At 51.2% G+C, this 19,947-nt stretch overlaps 6 protein-coding genes across 6 annotated transcripts; 3 read left to right on the top strand and 3 right to left on the bottom strand.

The window, feature by feature from the left end:
• Nucleotides 1–1,085: 1,085 nt before the first annotated feature.
• CCOS01_02509 (uncharacterized protein) lies at nt 1,086–4,513 on the top strand (the record flags this gene model as incomplete). The annotated part of the gene is made up of 8 exons (XM_060450698.1): nt 1,086–1,127; nt 1,185–1,369; nt 1,419–1,536; nt 2,022–3,638; nt 3,738–3,807; nt 3,863–4,047; nt 4,102–4,370; nt 4,429–4,513. 8 exons carry the CDS (start codon nt 1,086–1,088, stop codon nt 4,511–4,513), a joined length of 2,571 nt encoding a protein of 856 aa, XP_060319348.1.
• A 209-nt stretch (nt 4,514–4,722) lies between these two features.
• CCOS01_02508 (tryptophanyl-tRNA synthetase) lies at nt 4,723–6,191 on the bottom strand (the record flags this gene model as incomplete). The annotated part of the gene is made up of 5 exons (XM_060450697.1): nt 4,723–5,180; nt 5,249–5,367; nt 5,472–5,587; nt 5,651–5,731; nt 5,859–6,191. 5 exons carry the CDS (start codon nt 6,189–6,191, stop codon nt 4,723–4,725), a joined length of 1,107 nt encoding a protein of 368 aa, XP_060319347.1.
• Nucleotides 6,192–6,826: 635 nt separating this feature from the next.
• On the bottom strand, nt 6,827–9,216 carry CCOS01_02507 (uncharacterized protein; the record flags this gene model as incomplete). The annotated part of the gene is made up of 6 exons (XM_060450696.1): nt 6,827–7,062; nt 7,149–7,441; nt 7,640–7,724; nt 7,852–7,916; nt 8,427–8,776; nt 9,007–9,216. 6 exons carry the CDS (start codon nt 9,214–9,216, stop codon nt 6,827–6,829), a joined length of 1,239 nt encoding a protein of 412 aa, XP_060319346.1.
• A 1,835-nt stretch (nt 9,217–11,051) lies between these two features.
• Nucleotides 11,052–12,269, top strand: CCOS01_02506 (histone-like transcription factor and archaeal histone; the record flags this gene model as incomplete). Its single annotated transcript, XM_060450695.1, has 5 exons — nt 11,052–11,136; nt 11,285–11,298; nt 11,388–11,441; nt 11,510–12,178; nt 12,240–12,269. The coding sequence occupies 5 exons, from the start codon at nt 11,052–11,054 to the stop codon at nt 12,267–12,269; spliced, it is 852 nt and encodes a 283-aa protein (XP_060319345.1).
• Nucleotides 12,270–12,655: 386 nt separating this feature from the next.
• Nucleotides 12,656–15,527, bottom strand: CCOS01_02505 (uncharacterized protein; the record flags this gene model as incomplete). The annotated part of the gene is made up of 10 exons (XM_060450694.1): nt 12,656–12,734; nt 12,791–13,044; nt 13,112–13,268; nt 13,340–13,632; nt 13,715–13,826; nt 13,883–13,992; nt 14,045–14,146; nt 14,214–14,345; nt 14,400–15,410; nt 15,477–15,527. 10 exons carry the CDS (start codon nt 15,525–15,527, stop codon nt 12,656–12,658), a joined length of 2,301 nt encoding a protein of 766 aa, XP_060319344.1.
• Nucleotides 15,528–17,197: 1,670 nt separating this feature from the next.
• CCOS01_02504 (RNA recognition domain-containing protein 2) lies at nt 17,198–19,835 on the top strand (the record flags this gene model as incomplete). Its single annotated transcript, XM_060450693.1, has 10 exons — nt 17,198–17,677; nt 17,728–17,901; nt 17,953–18,983; nt 19,051–19,081; nt 19,134–19,151; nt 19,204–19,232; nt 19,290–19,333; nt 19,392–19,471; nt 19,526–19,640; nt 19,693–19,835. The coding sequence occupies 10 exons, from the start codon at nt 17,198–17,200 to the stop codon at nt 19,833–19,835; spliced, it is 2,145 nt and encodes a 714-aa protein (XP_060319343.1).
• Nucleotides 19,836–19,947: the final 112 nt, after the last annotated feature.

Genomic DNA, 19,947 nt, shown 5'->3' with positions numbered 1-19,947 from the left:
CAATTTCACTGGGAAGCGGAGGTTAAGGCAAAGGTAAATGGGATACCCGATGTGGCTTGACCTGCGCGGGGACAACTAACTCCACGGGCAGCGTCGGGACAAGTAAGGTAGGTAGGCACGTACGCAGGTAATGGAAGGAGCTGACTGTGACGACTCCACGTTTGGAAAATGCTGCAGCTCAGGTCAGGCCTGGGTACAGTAGGTAGTCCTGCCTAGCTACCTGATAGTGTGGGCCTGGACGACAGATACATACAAATGCACACCAGCTCTCCTTCCACAAAAGTGAGTAGTGCCCCGCACCAGCTCATGTTCAGACCTGAGGGAGGGGCAGATTCCGTTACTGCCCGCCCTTCTGTGTGGTACCTTAAGACAGCGGAGGCCTGTGTAATAGGCAGCTGGAGCATGTGGCGTGGTGAGATGGCACGTGGGTGGCATGGACAGGTACCAAGGCACCATGTTAAGTGCATATATGCCTTAATTAGGTAAGCAAGTCGGTTACTGTCGAATGCCTTAGGTGAATACATATGTCTTGCACAGAGTTATCTACCAGTTGCCTACTTCCCAAGACTTTTAGTCGCCTTAATCGCATAAACGGACTATGAGCTGCCATTCTTGCCAATGGAAGGGGATTATTTTGGATACTTAGGCGTCATTATTGTGACTTGTTCGCAGGTAATGCCAGGTTATCCGTAGAAATTAAAACACTAAATCTTCTTCTATCCGTGACACCTCGTATCACTGTCTTTCTCTTCCATCTTCCCTTCCAATAGAAAAAGACGTTGTCCGTTCTTCACCAGGTTACTTTGTCGCTCGTGTCATTTGGTCCCTCAGGCGACCCGACCCACCCTCATCTTCTCCGAGCTTTCTTACACTTCACTTTGGGCACTCGGCCTGCATTTTATGTTTACCCAGAGCCTCAACTTCAAATTGTGACGCTCAACCATAGTTCCAAGCTCTGACGCCGCCATCCATCCTGCGCCTGCCTCTTCACGTCGAAGCACATCTTCATCATTGAGGAGATAGTTGAGTGTCAACATGAGAACAAAATCGACAAACATTTAAGTGCTTCATCCTTCCTCGCAAACATGGAACCTCAGCTGCCATCTACCATACAAGAGGCAGAAGCCGTAAGTCTCGTACCCACCCTCGGCAAGGTAGTGACTATGCTGACAGTCGCCTCGCAGTTAGTACTGGCTCTCTATGAACCGTCTCCTCCTGAGACCATTGCGCGCATCCAAGAGACGCTTCATCGCATGCAAAGATCCCCTTCCGGCTGGTGGATCGCCCGTGATCTCTTGGGCTATGCAGACGACAAGGTCAAGTTCTTCGGTGCCCTCACCCTGATTGTCAAGCTTAACACCGAAAGGTTGTATACCACCTCTCAATTTGGCCAGCACCGCCACTAATATCGAGATCAGCTCCTCACTGTCAAAGGAAGATGCATCAGAATTGCTACAAAATCTCATAGGCTGGTTTGTTAGGTCTCTGGACGACGGCTCCGGAGCCATGGTCGTTAGGAAGCTATCCGCAGCTTTGGTAACCTTTTTCTTATGCTTTCCCACCCAGTGGGGGCTTTGCATCCGTCACCTCTGTCTCTCTCTGTCCGAAGGTGTAGCATTGCCCCAAGACCGAGTCGATGAAACCATCGATTTATCGAGCGTCCTGCAAACACTCCAGCCTCGAAACGTCCAGGCCGCACTATGGTTCTCAGGAGCACTAATAGACGAAGCAACGAAAGTGGAAATGAACTCAGCAAAACAGTGAGCATTGCAGCCTTTCTGATCCTGGTCTGTTCACTAACGGCGCGGAAGCATGGGTTTATATGAAAATCTCACGCGCAATGTTCCAGATGCTATGGCTCTCATGTCTCACGGATTTTTACGCCGAAGATCTTCAGATCCAATGAGCCACAGCTTACAGAAAGACACCATAACTTGTCTACAGGTAGGCAGTCACCTCGTTTATCCAATCGCGTGAATGCCTCATCTTTAGGGACAAGTTGCTCACCACACATCGTCCAGTCGTGGGTTTGGTTCTCTCAGAGGGTTTCAGCGCACAACGACGAGCTTGTCCACGCTCTTCGGGCCCTGGTTCAGCCTACGATCACAGCTTTGTGCGATAACGAATTGTACGAGGTGGCCGTGGAGTTGCTCTCCGAAATTCTGTCAAACTACTCGGGCTTCTTGACAGATGAACATTACGAATCCCTCTTTTCTCTTTTCGAGACCCAGTGGTCTCATGAGCGATACCAGCGTCTTGTCCAAGGGGACTTCGACTTTGATTCCGTTCAATTCGGGCAGCTCATGATCGCTCTTGGCGATTCCAAGGTTGAGGATCTCATTCACGGTGTGGATGCCCGCTCATCGCGTTTTGTCGCACATCTTCGTGGGCTCCTCTCTGCCCAGGGATATCCTGTCAGCGAGGACAAGATTTTCGTCCCGGCCCTCGAGTTCTGGTCCACCTATGTTGAGACATTAACAGACTGCATTTACTCGGAGGAAGAGGGCTCAAAGGAATGGGTCTCTACGGCCACATCCCACGTTCTGGAAGCTATATCGACTGTGTGGCAACGAATTGCATACCCACCTGCCAGTGTTCTTGCTGATTGGGATTCGGTTGACCGCGCCGGTTTTGGCGATGCAAGGAAGGATGTTGCTGACCTTCTTCAATCGACCTTTACCGTGACTGGACCTCCCTTAATCTCAACTTTCGCCAATCTGACTCTTCAGTCGTTGTCACCAAACTCTTCGTCTGATCTTGAAGCTGCAACGTTCTGTCTTGGATCCCTCGCCGATTGCGTAACTGGAGATGCCAGGTGCGACGAAAGCCTCAGAGCTGTTTTCTCCTCACCACTATTCGACCTTCTTCAGACATCGGGTTCGTCTATGCCAGGTCGCACTCGCCAGACCTGTATATCCCTGATTGAAAGATACTCCGATTACTTTGAGCGCGAGACCCAAAGCCTTCCAGCTGCACTGAATCTGCTCTTCTCTGTCCTTGCAGATCCCTTACTAGCTGGGCCGGCCGCCAAATCCATTTTACAGCTTTGTTCCTCGTCACGCTCCATCCTGGCATCGGAGGCAAGCGCATTCCTCAGTCAATATGAGGGTATTGCCGCACAAAGTCAGCTGGACTGTCTGGCTGTTGAGCGAATCATGGGAGCCATAGCCGCTGTCATCCAAGCCGTCCCAGATGAGAGCACCAAGTTCGACCATATTAACTTCTTACTCTCGTTCGTCCAGAAAGATGCTCGCTTGTCAATGCATCTATTGTCCTTGCCCAGACTCCAGAGCGACGCATCAGGCAGCGGAACAGACATTCATCGCTGCCCGACGCTAGGCGATCCGTCGGAACTTCCCCTGCACATGGCCTTGAAAGCTCTGAGATGCCTCATAGGCATTGGTAAAGGTCTACAGGCTCCGGGCGACGTGCCTTTCGACCTGGACAGTGAGAAGGATATCCCGGCGACCGACAGCTCCTCCAGACTCGGCCATTTGCAGTCTGGAATCATGTCAATGATAGTACAGCTTCAGAGAGCGTTCCCACAGAGCGACGAAATTTCCGAGAGCATTTGCACCATTTTCCGATCGGGGTTTTCCGAGTCGGACGCTGGCCCATTCGTTTTCCCTCCAGGGCTGGTATGCGACTACCTCACTGAACAGACACCTCAAACACCTCGAATTGGCTACTTTGTGAACACTGCTTGTTCTTTTCTTAGTTCACTAAGAAATATGAAGAGCGGTGATGTGGATGAAGTAAGGACGAAACTTCTCCGATGGGTCATTACTTTACTACAGCAACAACCAGGTAAGATCGCATTAGTTTCGATTCCAGGACCACGCTCACGATTTTGACGTAACAGAGCCAGATAATGATGTAGAGTTGGCGCAGAACGGCATTGAATTTACGAACCGCTTGATCTCGCGGGAGCCTGCGTCGCTTTTCCGACCGGATTGCCTTCCTCTTACGGAGTTTTTCTTCATCTACGCCTTGCGGATCCTAGATGGGCGCGAGCCACTACCCAAAGCTGCAGCTGCGGATTTCTGGGTTTGTTCGCCAACTCAGAGACATACGACACTCAATTGTACTGACCAGCACTAGGCCACGTTCATGGCTCTGAAGCCCGCAGATGCGACGATAGATCACGCGATAGCTCAGTTAGGCCCATTGCTCGCCCAGTCCATCGTTCGTAACATCGGCGGAACTGCCTCAAGGAGCGAACTCGACAGATTAAGTGAGCCTCTGAAAAAGATGGTCAGCAATCAAGCCAAAGCTCGTAATTGGCTCGAGCAAGCTTTGTCGGACCCATCATTCCCAAGCCAGCAGCTAGCTGGCGATGAAAAAGCGGTTTTTCTTAAGAAAATCATGAAGTGGGTTTGACTTTCTTCGTTGAGAGTGTGGGAATGTATCACTGACCATCTCTGACAGTCTTCGTGGAGCGAGGGGTACCAATCAGGTGGTGCGAGACTTTTGGCTTGCTGCGCGAGGCTCAAACTTCGCCTATGCCTCGTGAAGAGCATGTTCGAGAACATGGAATCCAAGAGGCAATGCCTCAACAGCCCACCGGCGTTTCTCCTACACCCAGAAATGACTCCCAGTAACGATGCACAACATTGTGGTTCGCGAAATGAGAAGTAATGATACATTGTGTTACAAATGTCCCAGCGCCACGATAGGTTAAGGGGCGCCTCGCCAAGCTGGTATTGAGATAACGATGAAGCTTCACAGCCCCGTGGCTTCTCTCACTAGGGCCATTGTTTCGTTGGCATTGAGACGGGCCTTGCTGGCACCCTTTGCTTCGACGGCATCGAGATATCGTCCCTCGTCAACAGACAGAAGCTCCATGTAGCGCTCACGGATTCCGCCAAGCCCCTCGACGACAGCCCTTGAGACGGCTTGCTTGAGATCTTTGAGAGAGGCATGAGAAAAAGAGTCGGCGAGTTGAGCTGGGTTCCTGGCATGAACATCAAAAATAGAGAGGATCTCCAACAGGTTTGATACCCCCGGCCGGTTAGCCGGATCATAGGAAACATTATTAGAGGAGTCTGTCAATGCACTCATTATCTTGACGTTGATCTCTTCGGGCGTGTCGGTGATTAGGATACGTGACCTCGGGTCCCTAGCGGATTTCGACATTTTCTGGGTTGGTTGTTGCAACGACATAACCCGGCGTGTCGGTGCTATATCTTGTTAGGGAATTGGGCCCCGGAGATAGATGATGATAAGAAAGATAGCTGGACAAACTCACATGTGATGGTCTCAGGAGACACCAAGAGAGGGCCGAAGTTGTGATTGAAATTTGTTACACACTCGCGAGCAAATTCCAAGTGCTGTCTCTGGTCATCACCGACGGGTACATGAGTGGCTCTGAACGAAAGTTAATCAAGTGCATTGCACCATGATTCCCATGATAGCTGCAGGCGGCAGGCGAATAACATGGAGCGCTTGGAGATACGGCCAAATGAACGTACCGGTGGACGAGAATATCAGCAGCCTGCAGGACGGGATATGAGAATAGGCCGAGCTTCAGCGAGGCTTTCGCACCTTCATCAAGAATGGTGGCATCATTTGAGAGTGACAGCTTGCTCTGTCAAGAAGTACCTGGTGTCAGTAATTTATCTATTGATCAAGAGACGGTATAGTACTAGACCTTCCACTGTGTCATTCGTGACAAATAACCCATCGAGGCTGTACAGCTCAAGATCCACATGAGCTCAGAATGCGCCGGGACCTGATGTTTGAATTGTCAGTCTTCGGGGTCAGGGCGGCTTCAGCGATTGCCCAGGTAAACGACTTTGGGTATACAAATATATGTGAGAGAGGGGGAGGGAGGCGCGGAGGGGTTGATCGTAACATACAGATGATTGATAGAATAAAGTCGAGCGTTCGGGGTCGATACCTGCAGCCAACAGAGCTGCCAGCGTTTCCCTCTTCCATTGCCTGAGCTGTTTTGCGTTCTGGGGTACGGTGATAGCGTGCAAGTCGACGACAGAGTACACAAGTTTGCAGCTCTCAGAAGGCTTGGCTTGGAGTTGCACCCATTGGCGGATGGCACCGGCGTAGTTGCCCAGGTGCGGTGTTCCCGTAGGCTGGATGCCCGAGAAAATGACTTGGTGATTCCCACTTGACGCGTCGCGGCGTCCGGCCGGAACCTTGAGCCGGTGGACTGCCCGCCTCGAACGTTGCCACATGAGGAAGAGTCGTATTAATGTTCAGAGTAGAGAGGTCTGACAACGATTTTAAATTTAGGAAGAACGAGAATTTCAGGCATTGTACTCACTTTGTGTTGTCAATAACGAAATAGGCCCGAGGCGTCAAGAGGTTAGGTAAGACCCGCAGATGGCTTTAACCCCCGAAAATAGTTGCAAGCTCAATGACAGTTCATACCTGCCAGCCCGTGTGCTCTGAATCGTTGGCGTACACAAACATGATAAACCCACTGACCGAACGAAAGGGTGAGAAATCCGACGCATGGGGCAATGAACCGGTTATTTCCGTTCTGTCTATATTGCTATAACGGGGTGTGATTGGTCCTGGGCCTGGAGACATAGTTGAGGATTTTGTCATGATATGATGTCCAATGGCGAGCAGATCGCAGGCGCACAAGCCTTTGTGAACGACATAAGAATAGCAGTCTGTGACCCAACGCGACAAGGGCCAGGTTTGATATTTATGATTTACACAGGACACACTCACGACGGGGTCCCTTTTCAACTATTTGATACACTGACAGAGCCTTTTGTCATTCCTTTCTTTGGCTGTCCCCAATACTCTCCCTAGGTCCGACACGCCAGCTTATACGTCGACATATCGGTGGCCCGAACTCTCAGACGTTTAAGGCTGCCTTCCTTTTGGCCGCCTCGTCTTTCTTCCATTGGGTCTGGAGGAACCGCCGCTCCCCCTCTGATCGCTTGCCACTATCCTTATCGAACCGGACTGTAGCCAAAAACTCCTCCACTTTCTCGACTGTATCAAGTTCCCGGTTTTGACCCAGATGGTTCCACCGCGAGTCAATCGCCTCAGTCGTCTCTGGATCAATGGCATCCATGGCCTTGCCGACACCTGGGAAAAGAATGACACGTTAAATCTTGCTTCAAACGAGCAAGCAGGGACCTGCCTGCACGACGTCTTCCGTTGTTATGACCTACCAAGCTTTCCAAAGTCCCACACGTTGGCCTTCATACCAATGCCGTAATAGGCGTGCTTTTGGAGAAAAGCTAGCCACAATTGAACCGTCTCAGGATTTCCGTCGCGGATTTGAACAAGGCGACGCATCGTTATACGCTCGAAGTTCTCCTGTGACTTTTTGAAGATGAAACTACTCCGGGGAACCGTCCATCGTTCAGTAATTCGAGGCAGTGGCACAGGGCCGAATGCTGGGAGCTTCAGGTAGTACGCTGCGCGAAGGGCAAAGTCGGAGAAGAATTCGAGGTTCCTCAAACTGTATGAGCGCAGCTGAAGGTCGCATGAAGGAATTCCGTACTCGGCTTCGCGACGTAGTGGCTGGAGATAGAGTGCCTGAACGCCTCGAGGATATCTTGGTTCGTTCTCTTTGGTCTTCCCGAAGAAATGTTGCCTTGCAAGTGATAATCATCAATATCACCGCATATTGTATGGCCCAGTCGCAGTGAGTACTTACACAGGGTCAGACTCGCTAATAGCCTGCGAGTTTCTCGTTGGTTCGGGAGCTTTCGAAGGTTGCATCACTGAGGCTTGCGGCGTCTCTGTGTTGAGTGAGCGAGTCCATGATGGTCTCAGGGTTCCCTGCGAACCAGGATTGAATGGTCAGTGAGAGAACAACTTTTGCCTCGTCCACGCAACGTCAACGCCGCGAGAGGAGTACCAACAAACCTGTAAATGTGACCGCGCCAGGCAGCGGGCGGTTGGCCTCAACAGTGTCGAAGCGCGCATCTTCTCTGCATATGTACCGAGATACTTGAGCAATGCGATGCTGTTGCCATGCGGAAAGGGTCGAGTACGGATCCTGACGGTAAAATCTAAAGGTACCCGCAAGTTATTCATATATGAGGTAAGCTGCGTGGGAACAGCCGTTTTCAAAAGAAAAGAAAACAGGTCCACTTTATTGAATACCTCGTTTTATGCATATGACGATTTGTTACCTCGCGTTGCTTAAACACATTAAATCTGCTTCGTTGGGTAATTCATATAGAGCGCTTGGTTGCATTCTCAAGGACAGTTCATTGTCGTGATTGAATTCAACACTATGTTATCGAATATTCACATCCATCATGTCTTGCATTCCTGACACCTGCGACTCGGGGCAATAGTTCATGTTTGATTTTTTATTTGTTTCGCGCAGCTATCAGCCAGCGACTTCGGGTATCACGAATTTAAAAGAGACATCTTGAGCCAGAGTAAAACGTGTTTCTGGCTACTGGCGGCTGCGCCGGCGGCGCTCCACCAACTTTTTGTAAAAGGCCTTTTTGCCGCTCGCCTTTTTCGTTTGAATCGCCTCATATTTGGATCTGAACTTGCCCGACGCCTTTTCTGCGCTTAACAACTCATCCACCAGTGTCTGCGTTCTCTCCTTGCGTGTCAAGCGAGCGCTGTAGAACTCGGTCGGGCCCTCGACAATACGTCCAACATGAGCGTAGCGAGGTACCTTGGCCTTGAGGGATTCCTTCTTGTAGTGTCGCTTAGAATCGATGGCGGTTCCTCTCATGTGAAGAATCTGAAGGTCTCGCTTCAGCTCGGGGTCGTTAGGGTCTGTCTTGGGAATGCCAAACCAGCCCGGGCCAGCATTATCTTTGCCAGTCTGTCTGCTGTTAGCTCACAGGTCCATTGAAGACTAATAGGCAGGACACAGAATCGGCAGAGAGTCTCAAATCAGAGTAACTATGAAATGAATGATCATTTTGGCGTGGCAGGTAACCCAAGACGGGCACCGTCACCACATCAAGAAAATAAAGCAGGGGTTGCTTCTCATCAGAAGATGTGAGTGGTGGAGGGTAAGGAGTAGAAATTGCGCGAGGCGCTGCAACGTACCTTCTTCTCCGCTGGCCTAGGATCGCGAAGCATAACGCTCTTTGGGTCTTGTGCCTTGGCTTGCACCTTTGAATCCAGAGTTGGATTGGCAGGCGCGGCCTTCATAGCAATCAAGGTGCAATCCTTGGGCCGTGGCGGCTGCTTCGTCGCGAGGCGACTAGCCGCTTCTTTCAGGAGTTCATCAAGACGCCCATCGCACAGCTCTGGCATAGCGATAATGTGCGATTGAACAATGGGAGCTGACGGGAGGATCAGCTGTGTGAAGAAAAGGATCGAGGAGAAAGAAGAGAGCTGTGCCGATTGAAGCAAGATTTTTTTTTTCGTCTTAAAAGGTCTAGTGGGGCAATGGGATTCGACACGAGTGGATAGTGAATTGAGGCGCGTCGGTTAGGTTGGAGGTGATTACTATGTATTAGGTAATGCATCGATACACAGGCTGTTATGTAAGCTGGAAGCGATGAAAGACCAGCTGCCCTGGCCAGCTCATAGACTCCCGCAGCATTGGAGCAGCGCATTGCTCTACAGTGCAGTCGTATTGGATTCTCGATTCTCAGCCACGTCATCGGCCACATGCAGCTCTACGCAACTGGGGACCACATCACCTTCACGGCATATCTAACATTGTCTGGCGTCAGATAGGAAATGGCAGCACCAAATTTTGGGGCGACTCGGCCTCCCAAGGGGCTGCGTGATTGACGAGGCCGTGGGATGCCCAACAGGCAGCTGAATAGAGTAATTCGGTGTGCTCTGAGAATTGAGGCTGCATGTCGCACCCAAGATACCAACGTTCCTGCCTGCAGAGTACTAAGTACCTATTGCTGCATTGCCCGATCGTAAAGTGCTCAACACCTAAAGGTTGAATTGAAGGTATGTTCGGTTACCAAGAACGTATCGTGGATTATATCCGTACCTTAGGTGTCATTACACGTCGCTTGAATTACCCGGGCCACGCTGAGGACTTGGTTCCCTACCTTAAGGTGTCAAACTCCGCACACGGTCAGGTGCCTAGGGTGGTAAGCAAGGTAGGTAGTAAGGTGAGGTGAGGTGAGGTGTGGTAAGGTGAGGTAGCGTTGCCTTGCAGTCAGGCCGTGATGTCCATCCAGCACACCTATCTCAGTCGGGTGGTTTTTTAGCGGTCAGGCACTCATGACAGGTTTAACAAGGTACCGCCCACATACCCCGAAGTACCTTAGTCTCGTAAGGCATCCATAACCTGACCAATGGATTTCAGCCTACCTTATGCCAGCCTCCAGGTTTTGTGCTTTCAAGATTCTAGGTACCTTGCCTTACCTTACCGAGGTACATCCTTGTTCCTAATGACGCTGCCCATGGAAGAGGCTGTTACCTAAGGTACCTCACATCTGCCCCCGATAAGAGGTCTGTCGAGCCCACTCACCTCACCGCATGGGCGCTCAGTAGCCAGTATCGCGTTCAAGTTCGCCTGTCGCAAACATCAACCGGCTTCAAGTATTATATCTTTAGTTAAAGGGATCCAACATATCACTGGCGTTTGCTGTCTATCCGTACTCACCTCCTTCCACCCTAAATCGTTCGATTCTTCATCCTTGGCTCCCTGACAATACCTTGGGTGCTTACCTTACCTACGGGCAACCGAAGTTGTTGACAGAGGCAGTCCGCGGCGCTGAACCTAAGTACCTACCTACATTGCCTACCCACCTTGCCCTAGGTACCTTACTTTGGAGACCTGCCGAACATTTACCCGCTCTCTGCTCTCTCCTCCACCGTCCTCCCAAAGTCCAGAGTCCCAACGCCTCAAGGGTCTCTCAATGGTTGGTAGCCCGTGCATCGCAATCCGACTCTAAGCATCTGATTTGCGTATCTCACCGCGCCTCCGAGCCGAGACGCGCCAGAGCACTGATCGCAAGTCTCAATCAACAACCTTGAACGTCCGACAGACGACCCGACAACCCCCACACACCTGTGATTCGCAGCTTTCCCATCGCGTTGCCCACCAATTCCACGCATCAATCATTTTCAACCACCTTAGGTACAGTCAGGAATCACTGTTTCTCGCGACAGCTACCATGGACCCTCAAAATCAGCCTGGCTCTCATGCCCAGCAAGGCCGCCCGCAGCCTGTGTATGATACGTCTCATGGCGGCCATTATGGTAAGTGGAAATGCAACCAACCCCTCGCCTACCCTCCCCGATCACGCGCGAATGCGCGATGGAGCGCACTCTTGACGCGAGCTACCTCCTTCACTTCATCCCAGCCTCTTCTTACCACAGTTGTACTGATGTCCATCTTCAAACTTAGGCGCAAGTGCTGCGGTTCGTATCTCCTCCTTGCGACTCGCAAACGGCGTCTACCTGCAACGCATACGATCCATCTCATGAGCCGTATCTAATCACGCACACAGCTATCGGCCCAGGGTTTCGCTCCCGCAGAACTTTACACCGGCCCTTGGGCAAATGTGCGGTCACACCCCCATTCCCTTTCATATGAATCTGGAGTCGACTGACGCGCGTTGCCATATGACAGGTTCATCAAGGCTTGACCGGCCAGTACAAGGACATCTTGACAACCTACTGGCAGCAGACCATCAATCATTTGGAAAGCGACAACCATGACTACAAGCTGCATCAACTGCCCCTGGCGCGCATCAAGAAAGTTATGAAGGCTGATCCCGAAGTCAAAATGATATCCGCCGAAGCACCCATCCTCTTCGCAAAGGGCTGCGACATCTTCATCACGGAACTCACGATGCGGGCATGGATCCACGCCGAAGAGAACAAGCGGCGCACTTTACAGCGATCTGACATTGCATCTGCCCTCGCCAAATCGGACATGTTTGATTTTCTTATTGACATAGTTCCTCGGGAGGAGGCTTCTTCGCATGCCAAGAGAACAGCGGGACAGGCTGCTCCCACACCCCAAGGCGTTCCAGCCCAAGCAAACCCCCAAATGCCAGGCCAGCATGGCTCCATGCCACAACCAGCAAACCATTCGTCCTCCTCGCATCCCATGGCGGCAACTGATTACGGTCTCGCTGGCCACGCTCTTGGGCCCGATCAGGATTATCGCCAAAACCCGAATATGTACCCCGGCCAAGTACAGCCAGGCCCCTCTGCCCCCTATGGACAAGCTCAACAACCCATGTATGGCGAGATTGAGGGCATGTATGGTTATGGGACTATGCAGCCACAGCAGGTGAGTGTCTGTCCAGTATTGATGATTCGCTACGCCACGAACGGGCTGACGAACTTGACAGCCTCCCATGTCCAGTGAGGAGTTCGAGTAGAGGATGGACACGCGCAGCAACAAATGTGTCTACAGCGGCTATCTTCAGTTTACCCCTCACAGGTGAAGCAAAAATAGGGGCCAAGTTATCGTTTCGATTTGGATCCGGCGTAGAGGCGTTCAAGGCATTATTAGCGACGAGAGCCATGATGACGGGACAGCATCGAATCTGCCAGTGCTTCACGATGGATTGATCCTCTTGAGTAATTAGTAGGTTGCGGAGGGGAAAGCTATGAGCTCCATATCTGAGCCTAGTAACATCCCGGAGAGAATACAAATGGGTATTTGCTTCAGCAGGACTCAGATATGACGCGTGCTGGTTTATTCAACAGAGTACCCCTTGCATGCACTAGGTTCTGCACACATCATCTGGGAGGCAAACGGCTCTCACTTCATCATACCGAATCTGGATGAAAAGTTGGCGAGAGGAGCGCTGCGTGTAGGACCTTGGGCATTCGAGGTAAGCCTGTAAGGAATGTCAATATTTGAGTGTGGGAAGACAAAAGTGATCTCGAGCCTTACTTTTCCAGTAGGATGGGACCGTTCAATGCGTCTACGCGACCAAACTTTTTGTTGCGAATTGAAATATCAAAGAATTCGTCGTGATTGTCAGACTGCATCAGGTTGATCGTTTGTTGGAGTTCGTCCAGGTTCTCTCGTAGCATGGCTCCGTTTTCAAGACTGTCGACAAACTCGGTCAGATACTGAACGTCTTTGGCCAAGGCCGCGACGGCGTTGGTGTTGATATGCTTGACGTCCGGGGAAAGTGGCAACGCCTGCACGACAACATGTGTCAGTGATGTCGGAACGAGTTGGGGCTGTCCGGGACATCAAGAAACTCACAAGAATCTTGTTGGCGGCATGGCTGAGTGCATCAAAGTATATGAGCTCTTTGATTTCTCTTGGCAAGCCTAGAAGCGTCGAGTTCATGATGGTCGAAAGATACCGGGTCATGGTCTGCATGTAGCTGCTTGGGTCGGGAGATGTCGTGGTCACCATCCTATATACCGTTGTTAGTCAACATCAACGAGGCGTTTCGTTTGTAGTCGAAAATAGTCTAGTCCAACATACCAGTCATATTCAGCTGTATCCACAAGGTCATCGATCTTTGAGTTGACAAGTTCGAAAATACGCTTCTCGGCTGTCTTTTTGTTGTTTCGGAATTCTTCAGTGGCAACAAGCGTGACAGGGCCGCCAGCTGACGTAGACGATCTTGCTCGGATAAGAAGCTGCTCAAGCTCCTGGCATGCGGCTTCAAAGTGCTCTAGGTTGATGAGAATCTGCACAATCTGCCCGAGATATTGTGAGCTCAGCCTCTCGACGAGAGACTTGCAAACCTTTTCGGTCAGCAGCTCGTCAAGCGACTGCAAGTTGTTGAAGAGTCAGTAATGTTTCTCAAGTTATACCAGCCATGTTACTTGCCTTGCGAAGTGTGTCGTCGATTACATTTGGATGCTGGAAGTGGTCATCGGAGAAGAAGTAGAACTGGTTCAAGAAGTTGCGGATGTCGATGCAGCAAAGTGGATACATCTGCGAGAATGGCAAAACGCAGGGGAAGCTGAATGATGATCAGACACTTGAGTAAGGATATGGTCAGACAATAGGCTTGCTTACCTGAGCTCCTCGAGCGGTTTTTCTTGGGAAAACCAGCTAACGTTCACCACCTTCTCATACTCTTCACGAGTATTAATTGCCATAGGCATGTAGTCGTCCGTTGACACAATCTAGCTCGCGTTAGCTACCCCAAACTTTGCCTAAGCGGACAAGATTCTGTACCTCCTGGAAGTCTTCGCTGAAGCGACGCTTCAAAAGCTCTGCATACTTGTCAAACAACGTAAGCAGGAAGTTGTCCAGCATAGAAACAGAATAACCCCAGCCCTGTTGTGGATCAAGTGTCAGGAAACGGGTTTTGAAGAGTAGCACACGACTCAACAAAACTGCTTACCTCCATGGTTTGAATGAAAAGAGCTATAACGCCTTTGATCTTGAGTAGTATCTCGGCGTTGCTGACTTCATTGAGGGCCTGAGAGGTCAATGTGATAGCAGTGTGACACATTGAGTCCCATAGCTCGTCAACCTAAGAACAATTCAGCACCAGCACAAAGGGAGGCCGAGGGGAGCGTCAGCCTACATCAACCGCAGAGCGCAAGTTGGGAACTCGTCTCATGGTCGCCTTCTCGATGATGGCAAAACCAGCAATGCCTTCGAGGAGACTGCTCAGGGAGGATTCATCCTCTGCAACAAGATTCACCGTGCTTGGCAGTAGTAAATCTTTCTGCTGACGACGAGTTGTAGCATACTCGGCACGGAATTTCTCGCTTTGACCCAGGGCATTGTGGATATGGAGGCACTCGAACAACGGGGTGAAGTCAACCCGTAGCTCCTCGTTGTCGAGCACGTCGAACTCTTCGCTTTCGTCAAAGACCAGCTCGATCGACGAGTTGAGTCTGAAGTTGTTGAGGAAACTGTCTCGCTCCACACGTTCTCTCTGTCTCGCCCTTCTAAGTTCGGTATGATAGAACGCGACCTCACCAAGGAACTGTGAGGTCTCGCGAATTCGAAACAGCCAGGTATTTAGGTCGGTCATAACGGCTTCAGAAATGATTTTCTGAGATGCGGGTATCGACTTTTGGATCACATCGGCTAGTCTATGCTGAGTGGCGTACTTATTCTGGATCGTCGGAATCAGATGCTCATTCTGCAAGTCCTCGAGTGACTTGAGTGCTGCATAATACTTTTTAGTACGGATCAGGTCATGGGCATGATTGACAGCGTGGAGGATCTTGAGCGACTCTTTCAGAGCATCCGATGCGTCGGCAATATTCTGCCGAACGGCTCTTGTGTTGACCAGAGCTTGCTTCTGGTCAGCAAGCTTCTCGGTGCTGGCCTGGATTGACTGGTTCAACCTGAGAATCTCTGCTGTGAGAGTAACAGTGCCTTCGCGCACGTTCTGAAGTTGGTTCACGGAACCAAGAAACTCCTCGTGCTTTGTCAAGCCTATTCTCTCGATATCAGACTCTCTGTCTTCGGCATATCGCACGAGATTTTGCATCAGCGAGGGGGTTCGATTCGAGTGCGAAGCATCTTTGAGGACCGGAATGAGCTGGTCGAGAAAGTCTGCGTCAGATGAAGTGATGATGATCTGGGGCAAGTTCGAGTTAGCAAATGAAAAAGATGTGTGCGGTTAGTATCAAGGCTCAGATTCAACCTGTTGGACGGCTGCGCCATAATCATCATAGGTCTGCGGGCGCCGAGGCATCTTGTTCCATGCCTTGCGCAGTACGCGGTCTCGTTGGGGTGGACTGGACACGGGGTTCGTTTAGTCGGTAGGCGGTGGCGATTTGTTGTAGAACCAGCTTCGTGGCTTGGGCTGGGCATGAGCAAGTCTCTGGTTGAGGCAGAAGCGGCCAGTTCAATGAAATCTGACGAACGTGGACGAAAAGGCGATTGGGTTGTGCCGGTGGCCCTGTGTTAAGGTACGGATGCTTAGGTAGGTCGATAGACTGGTACTAGGTAAGCAAGCTCCACCCGGCGGTTGGTGATGTCGGAGCTAAGATATGCGGATTGCTATGCAGGCCTGAGGAGGCTCTTCCTTTTTGGACTAGGCTCGGTCAGCGCCACTAATGCAGGTGCTCGCATGGAAAGTAAGGTACCCTGGCATACCTGGCAGCACCACTTTGACGTGGGTGACCTTCCATCCCGGGGCCGTGTCCTCCGGCAGCCAAGGACCTTGTCTCCCGGTTTGCGGGGTGGGTGGGTCCCGTCCCTCATAACGTAGCTCCAACTTGATACTGGGCAACGGTTATGTTTAGATCATCGCCAGCTCATAGTGGACCGTAGTGCCCAACTTTTCCAGACATGGCAAGTCCATTCAGTTTTGATCCTACATTCTTCATAAAGGATGACCTCGGGCTGCTTGCCATACTTCTTTCAGAAGCCTAACAGGAACACGAACGGCATCTACAAGCCCTGGCCTCTCTCGCTCTCTTCGTGTCACCACGCTGGACTTACACCTCTCCACAGAACAGTCATATTACGGCACAGTTCTGTCGGCGTGTACCTGCCTCGGAATTGGTGCGAACAGTGTCCTTCCAGCGGTCCCGATCGGCTCGCTGCTCCCTCGTTCGGAGTATGGGAAGGAAGTGTGAGAGGTTGTAAGTTGGGGCAGGTACACCTGATGCATATTGGTTGATGTGGCTCCTCCTGGATGAAGACGAAGCTCGTGTGGTGAGGGAGGAATCTTCAGTAGGTAAGGTGAAACTTCAGACTTTGGAGGCAGGCAGGTGCAAGCCCTCATAATATTCCTTCGTCCACCACGGAAGGAAAGTGTCACTGCCGGGGAAGGAGAGAAGGAATCCACCCTGCGACGTGCCTTCCCCCTTTTCACCACCTGCCCACCAACTGCTACATAAGGTAGGCAGGCTCCTTCCGTTCGCTGCCTCCATGAAGGGCAGGTTCTTTCCTTCTCAACTTGCGCTGCACCAACATCCACCCTCGCACACCTCATATTTCACATTTTCCCACGAGGCCCCCAGACTCATACACATCTCTCCTACTTCCACCCCGACTACCTGACGTTACCTACCTGGCCATCTTTGTCGGCGCATAGCACGCGTAGGCCCACGCATCCTCAACTTGTCCTGAACTTTCGCTGTCGGCCTCTCCCAAGGTGAGAACTACTCGGTATCGTCACCCGTCTGAGACTTCTGCAGGGGCACGGCTGCCTCGCGGGCAAGCAACAGAGTTCAATCTTCTGCCTGTTGCGTTGAGACTCAAGCCTGTCAACTCCATCTATCATCCCCCGGGTCTCGATAGTTCGATCTCTTTCCCTTACTTATCAGACACCACTCTCTCATTTTCCTCCCCTTCGTCTTCACTTGTTGGGTTGAGAGGCATCGCTCGTCGAGAAGAAACATCACGACAGACAAGATGGCCCAAACCCATGAGAACGTCATGTTTAACCCTTCTTCGCCTCACTCCTCTGTCGGCGCTGCCGATTCCTTCAAGGGAACACCTGACACAAGGTTGACCGCCTTCTCCCCAGAGGAAAGCGCCACGAGGTCCTCTCGTCTTCTCAAATCAATTGTGCAAGCCTCGCCAGAGACCACTCCCTCGAGATTTCCCTCGAGTGCCTTTGGCAATGTCTTGTCTAGTGCCGAGAAGGACCCTTTCATCACTACAAGTTCAAACACTTGCCATCAGAAGCTGTCGCCGACTGCCTCTACTTTCCAGCCCTTCTCTTCACCGCTGGACAAGAACGCTGAATTCGCAATTCTCGACAGAGACAGGCAATCAGCTTCCAGCGTCTTTCCAACTGGAGTTAGGGATGTTGGTGAACTCTCGGAATGTCTCATAATCGGCTCCAAAAACCGAAACATTGGCATCACCGATCTGAATACTTGTCTCGTGGTGAGTGGTTTGCCTCCCGTCACGTAATATCTTGACTAACAAGTAATTAGAAACTCCAGCGACTTGGTCTCTCACTCCAAGAACCGCGACAGATCTTCCACAGGGGAGGGCGAATCTCCGTCCAATTCAGCGACATTCGTGACGCCGTTTTGGTCCACGACAACGTTTATCGAGTCGAGGCTGACTTTGAAATCGACTATCTGTCAAATGTTGACTTTTCAGAGGTGCGTCTTATCGGATCTCTTACTGAAGTCTCATAACTGATATTCGAGAAGCTTGCCATTAGGAACAGAGTCAAGTCTGGAGCTTGGGTCGCCATTGTTGCCCTAGCTATTCCTCCCTGTCCACTCGACGTTATCCGCACCGAAGCAGTTCTCAAGCGCATGCTGCAGTCGCGGGGCCAACTCTCGGCATACCATGCTCAGCAGAAGAATGATCCTTCGGTATACAGAGCTATCATTCAGTTCAGTGACCAGGCAGAAGCTGCCACAGCCGTGGTTATGTTCAACAACATAATTGTCGAAGTAAGCTCATCGAGCGCTGGCAAACTACACGGGGACAACGTTGGAAGTGAGCTAATCATTTTCAAGGGGATCCACATCACCCTGTCGCTTTTGGACGAAAACGAGATTCCTCATGCGGCTCAAGATCCCCAAGACGGTCCGACCGACGACCACAGCCCAACCACGCCTAGGCACGATCTGACAAGTGCCCTTCATGCACTTTCTCTCTCCAATCAAGCTAATTCGATGCCTCTCATGCCTCAGGGAGTGTCCATACCCGTGCCTGGATCTCCATACCCCCCTCTCGGTATCCAGGTTTCCCCTCTGGCGATGTGGCCCATCTTGTGCCAGCCGCAGTTTCAGCCAGGTACAGCATACGTTCTGAATGATGGCCAGCGCCTCTCGCCGCCTACGTCTACATCCGACTCAGCGAGGTATCAGTTCACGAACCATCTTTTCTCACAGCCTTCACCGAGCATGCCAATGATGGGATCGATGTCTCCTGGCACCAGAGCCGAGCCCCGAAGGCAGAATGCAGCCAGAGTCAACAGATCACCCTATTATAATGTTGCTAGCCACCACAACCACGTCGATGTGAACCGCATCCGTGAAGGAACAGATGTTCGCACCACGGTAAGTGATGTGTTGGTGTTGTTAGATACTCAGACTGACAATGCTGAGATCATGCTTCGCAACATTCCGAACAAAGTAGATCAAGCAATGCTCAAGCGGATCGTTGATGAATCTAGCTGGGGCAAGTATGACTTCATGTATCTCCGGATTGATTTCGCCAATGACTGCAAGTAAGCAGTATCGCCCGTCTCAAAACTCATCATGCATCAGGTCGCTAACCACGAAGGACTCCCTCAGTGTCGGATACGCTTTTATCAATTTCGTGGATGTAAGTCTGACCTTTGGGGAGCCTGTAACGTGTTACTGACATTGCTTCGTAGCCGTTGGACATCATTGATGTCGGTAAGCCCAGACCTTGCGTTCGCGGCAGTGCTGATGTTCAGATTACAGTTCGTCAATACCAGAGGTAACCAGAGATGGTATGTTGAACGTAACAATCAATCCAGACGACATTACACCAGCTTACATCGACCCAGGAACTGTTTCAAGAGCGACAAGGTCGCTGAAATTTCCTATGCTAGTGAGTGCCGCGAAGTGGGATAAGCGTCAAACTGGCCTGCTGACATGCTCTCTCAAAGCCATTCAGGGCAAGGATTGTCTTGTCCAGAAGTTCAGAAACAGCTCCGTAATGCTCGAAGCAACGCATTATCGTCCCAAGGTCAGCGAGATTCCACCGGTCGCGCGACAGAGCTGAACACTAATTACAATGTAGCTGTTCTACACTTGCAATGGGCCCGTCCCAGAGCTCGCGGGAGAGGAGGAGTCTTTTCCAGAGCCAGACAACCAGTCGAAGATGAAACGAAGCTGCGAAAATGCAGAACACGTTGGTACGAAAGGATCGCCGATGTTTACTAGACCATGCTAACAGGAACCTCGCAGGGCTTTTCACACCCAACGCTGGACAGCATTTCCGCGACGAGCAACGCCGCAGACGCTCGCAGTATGACCGAGGTACCAGATTGGCCGCCCTCGAAGAACATGACTTCGAAGCATCTATGCAGCCATACATGTATCATGCTTAAGGTAGTGGGTGGAGGAATTTGGAAGGCAGTTTCAAGGGATAATGCAGGTCGAATGAAAGTACTGGCATCGCAATATTATTAGGGGGAATTGAGACATTGAAGTTCTGTCCAC

Source organism: Colletotrichum costaricense, assembly GCF_030867565.1.
Source record: "Colletotrichum costaricense strain IMI 309622 chromosome Unknown Scaffold_2.1, whole genome shotgun sequence".
Taxonomy (NCBI): domain Eukaryota; kingdom Fungi; phylum Ascomycota; class Sordariomycetes; order Glomerellales; family Glomerellaceae; genus Colletotrichum; species Colletotrichum costaricense.
This window is presented reverse-complemented; position numbering and strand designations above follow the sequence as displayed.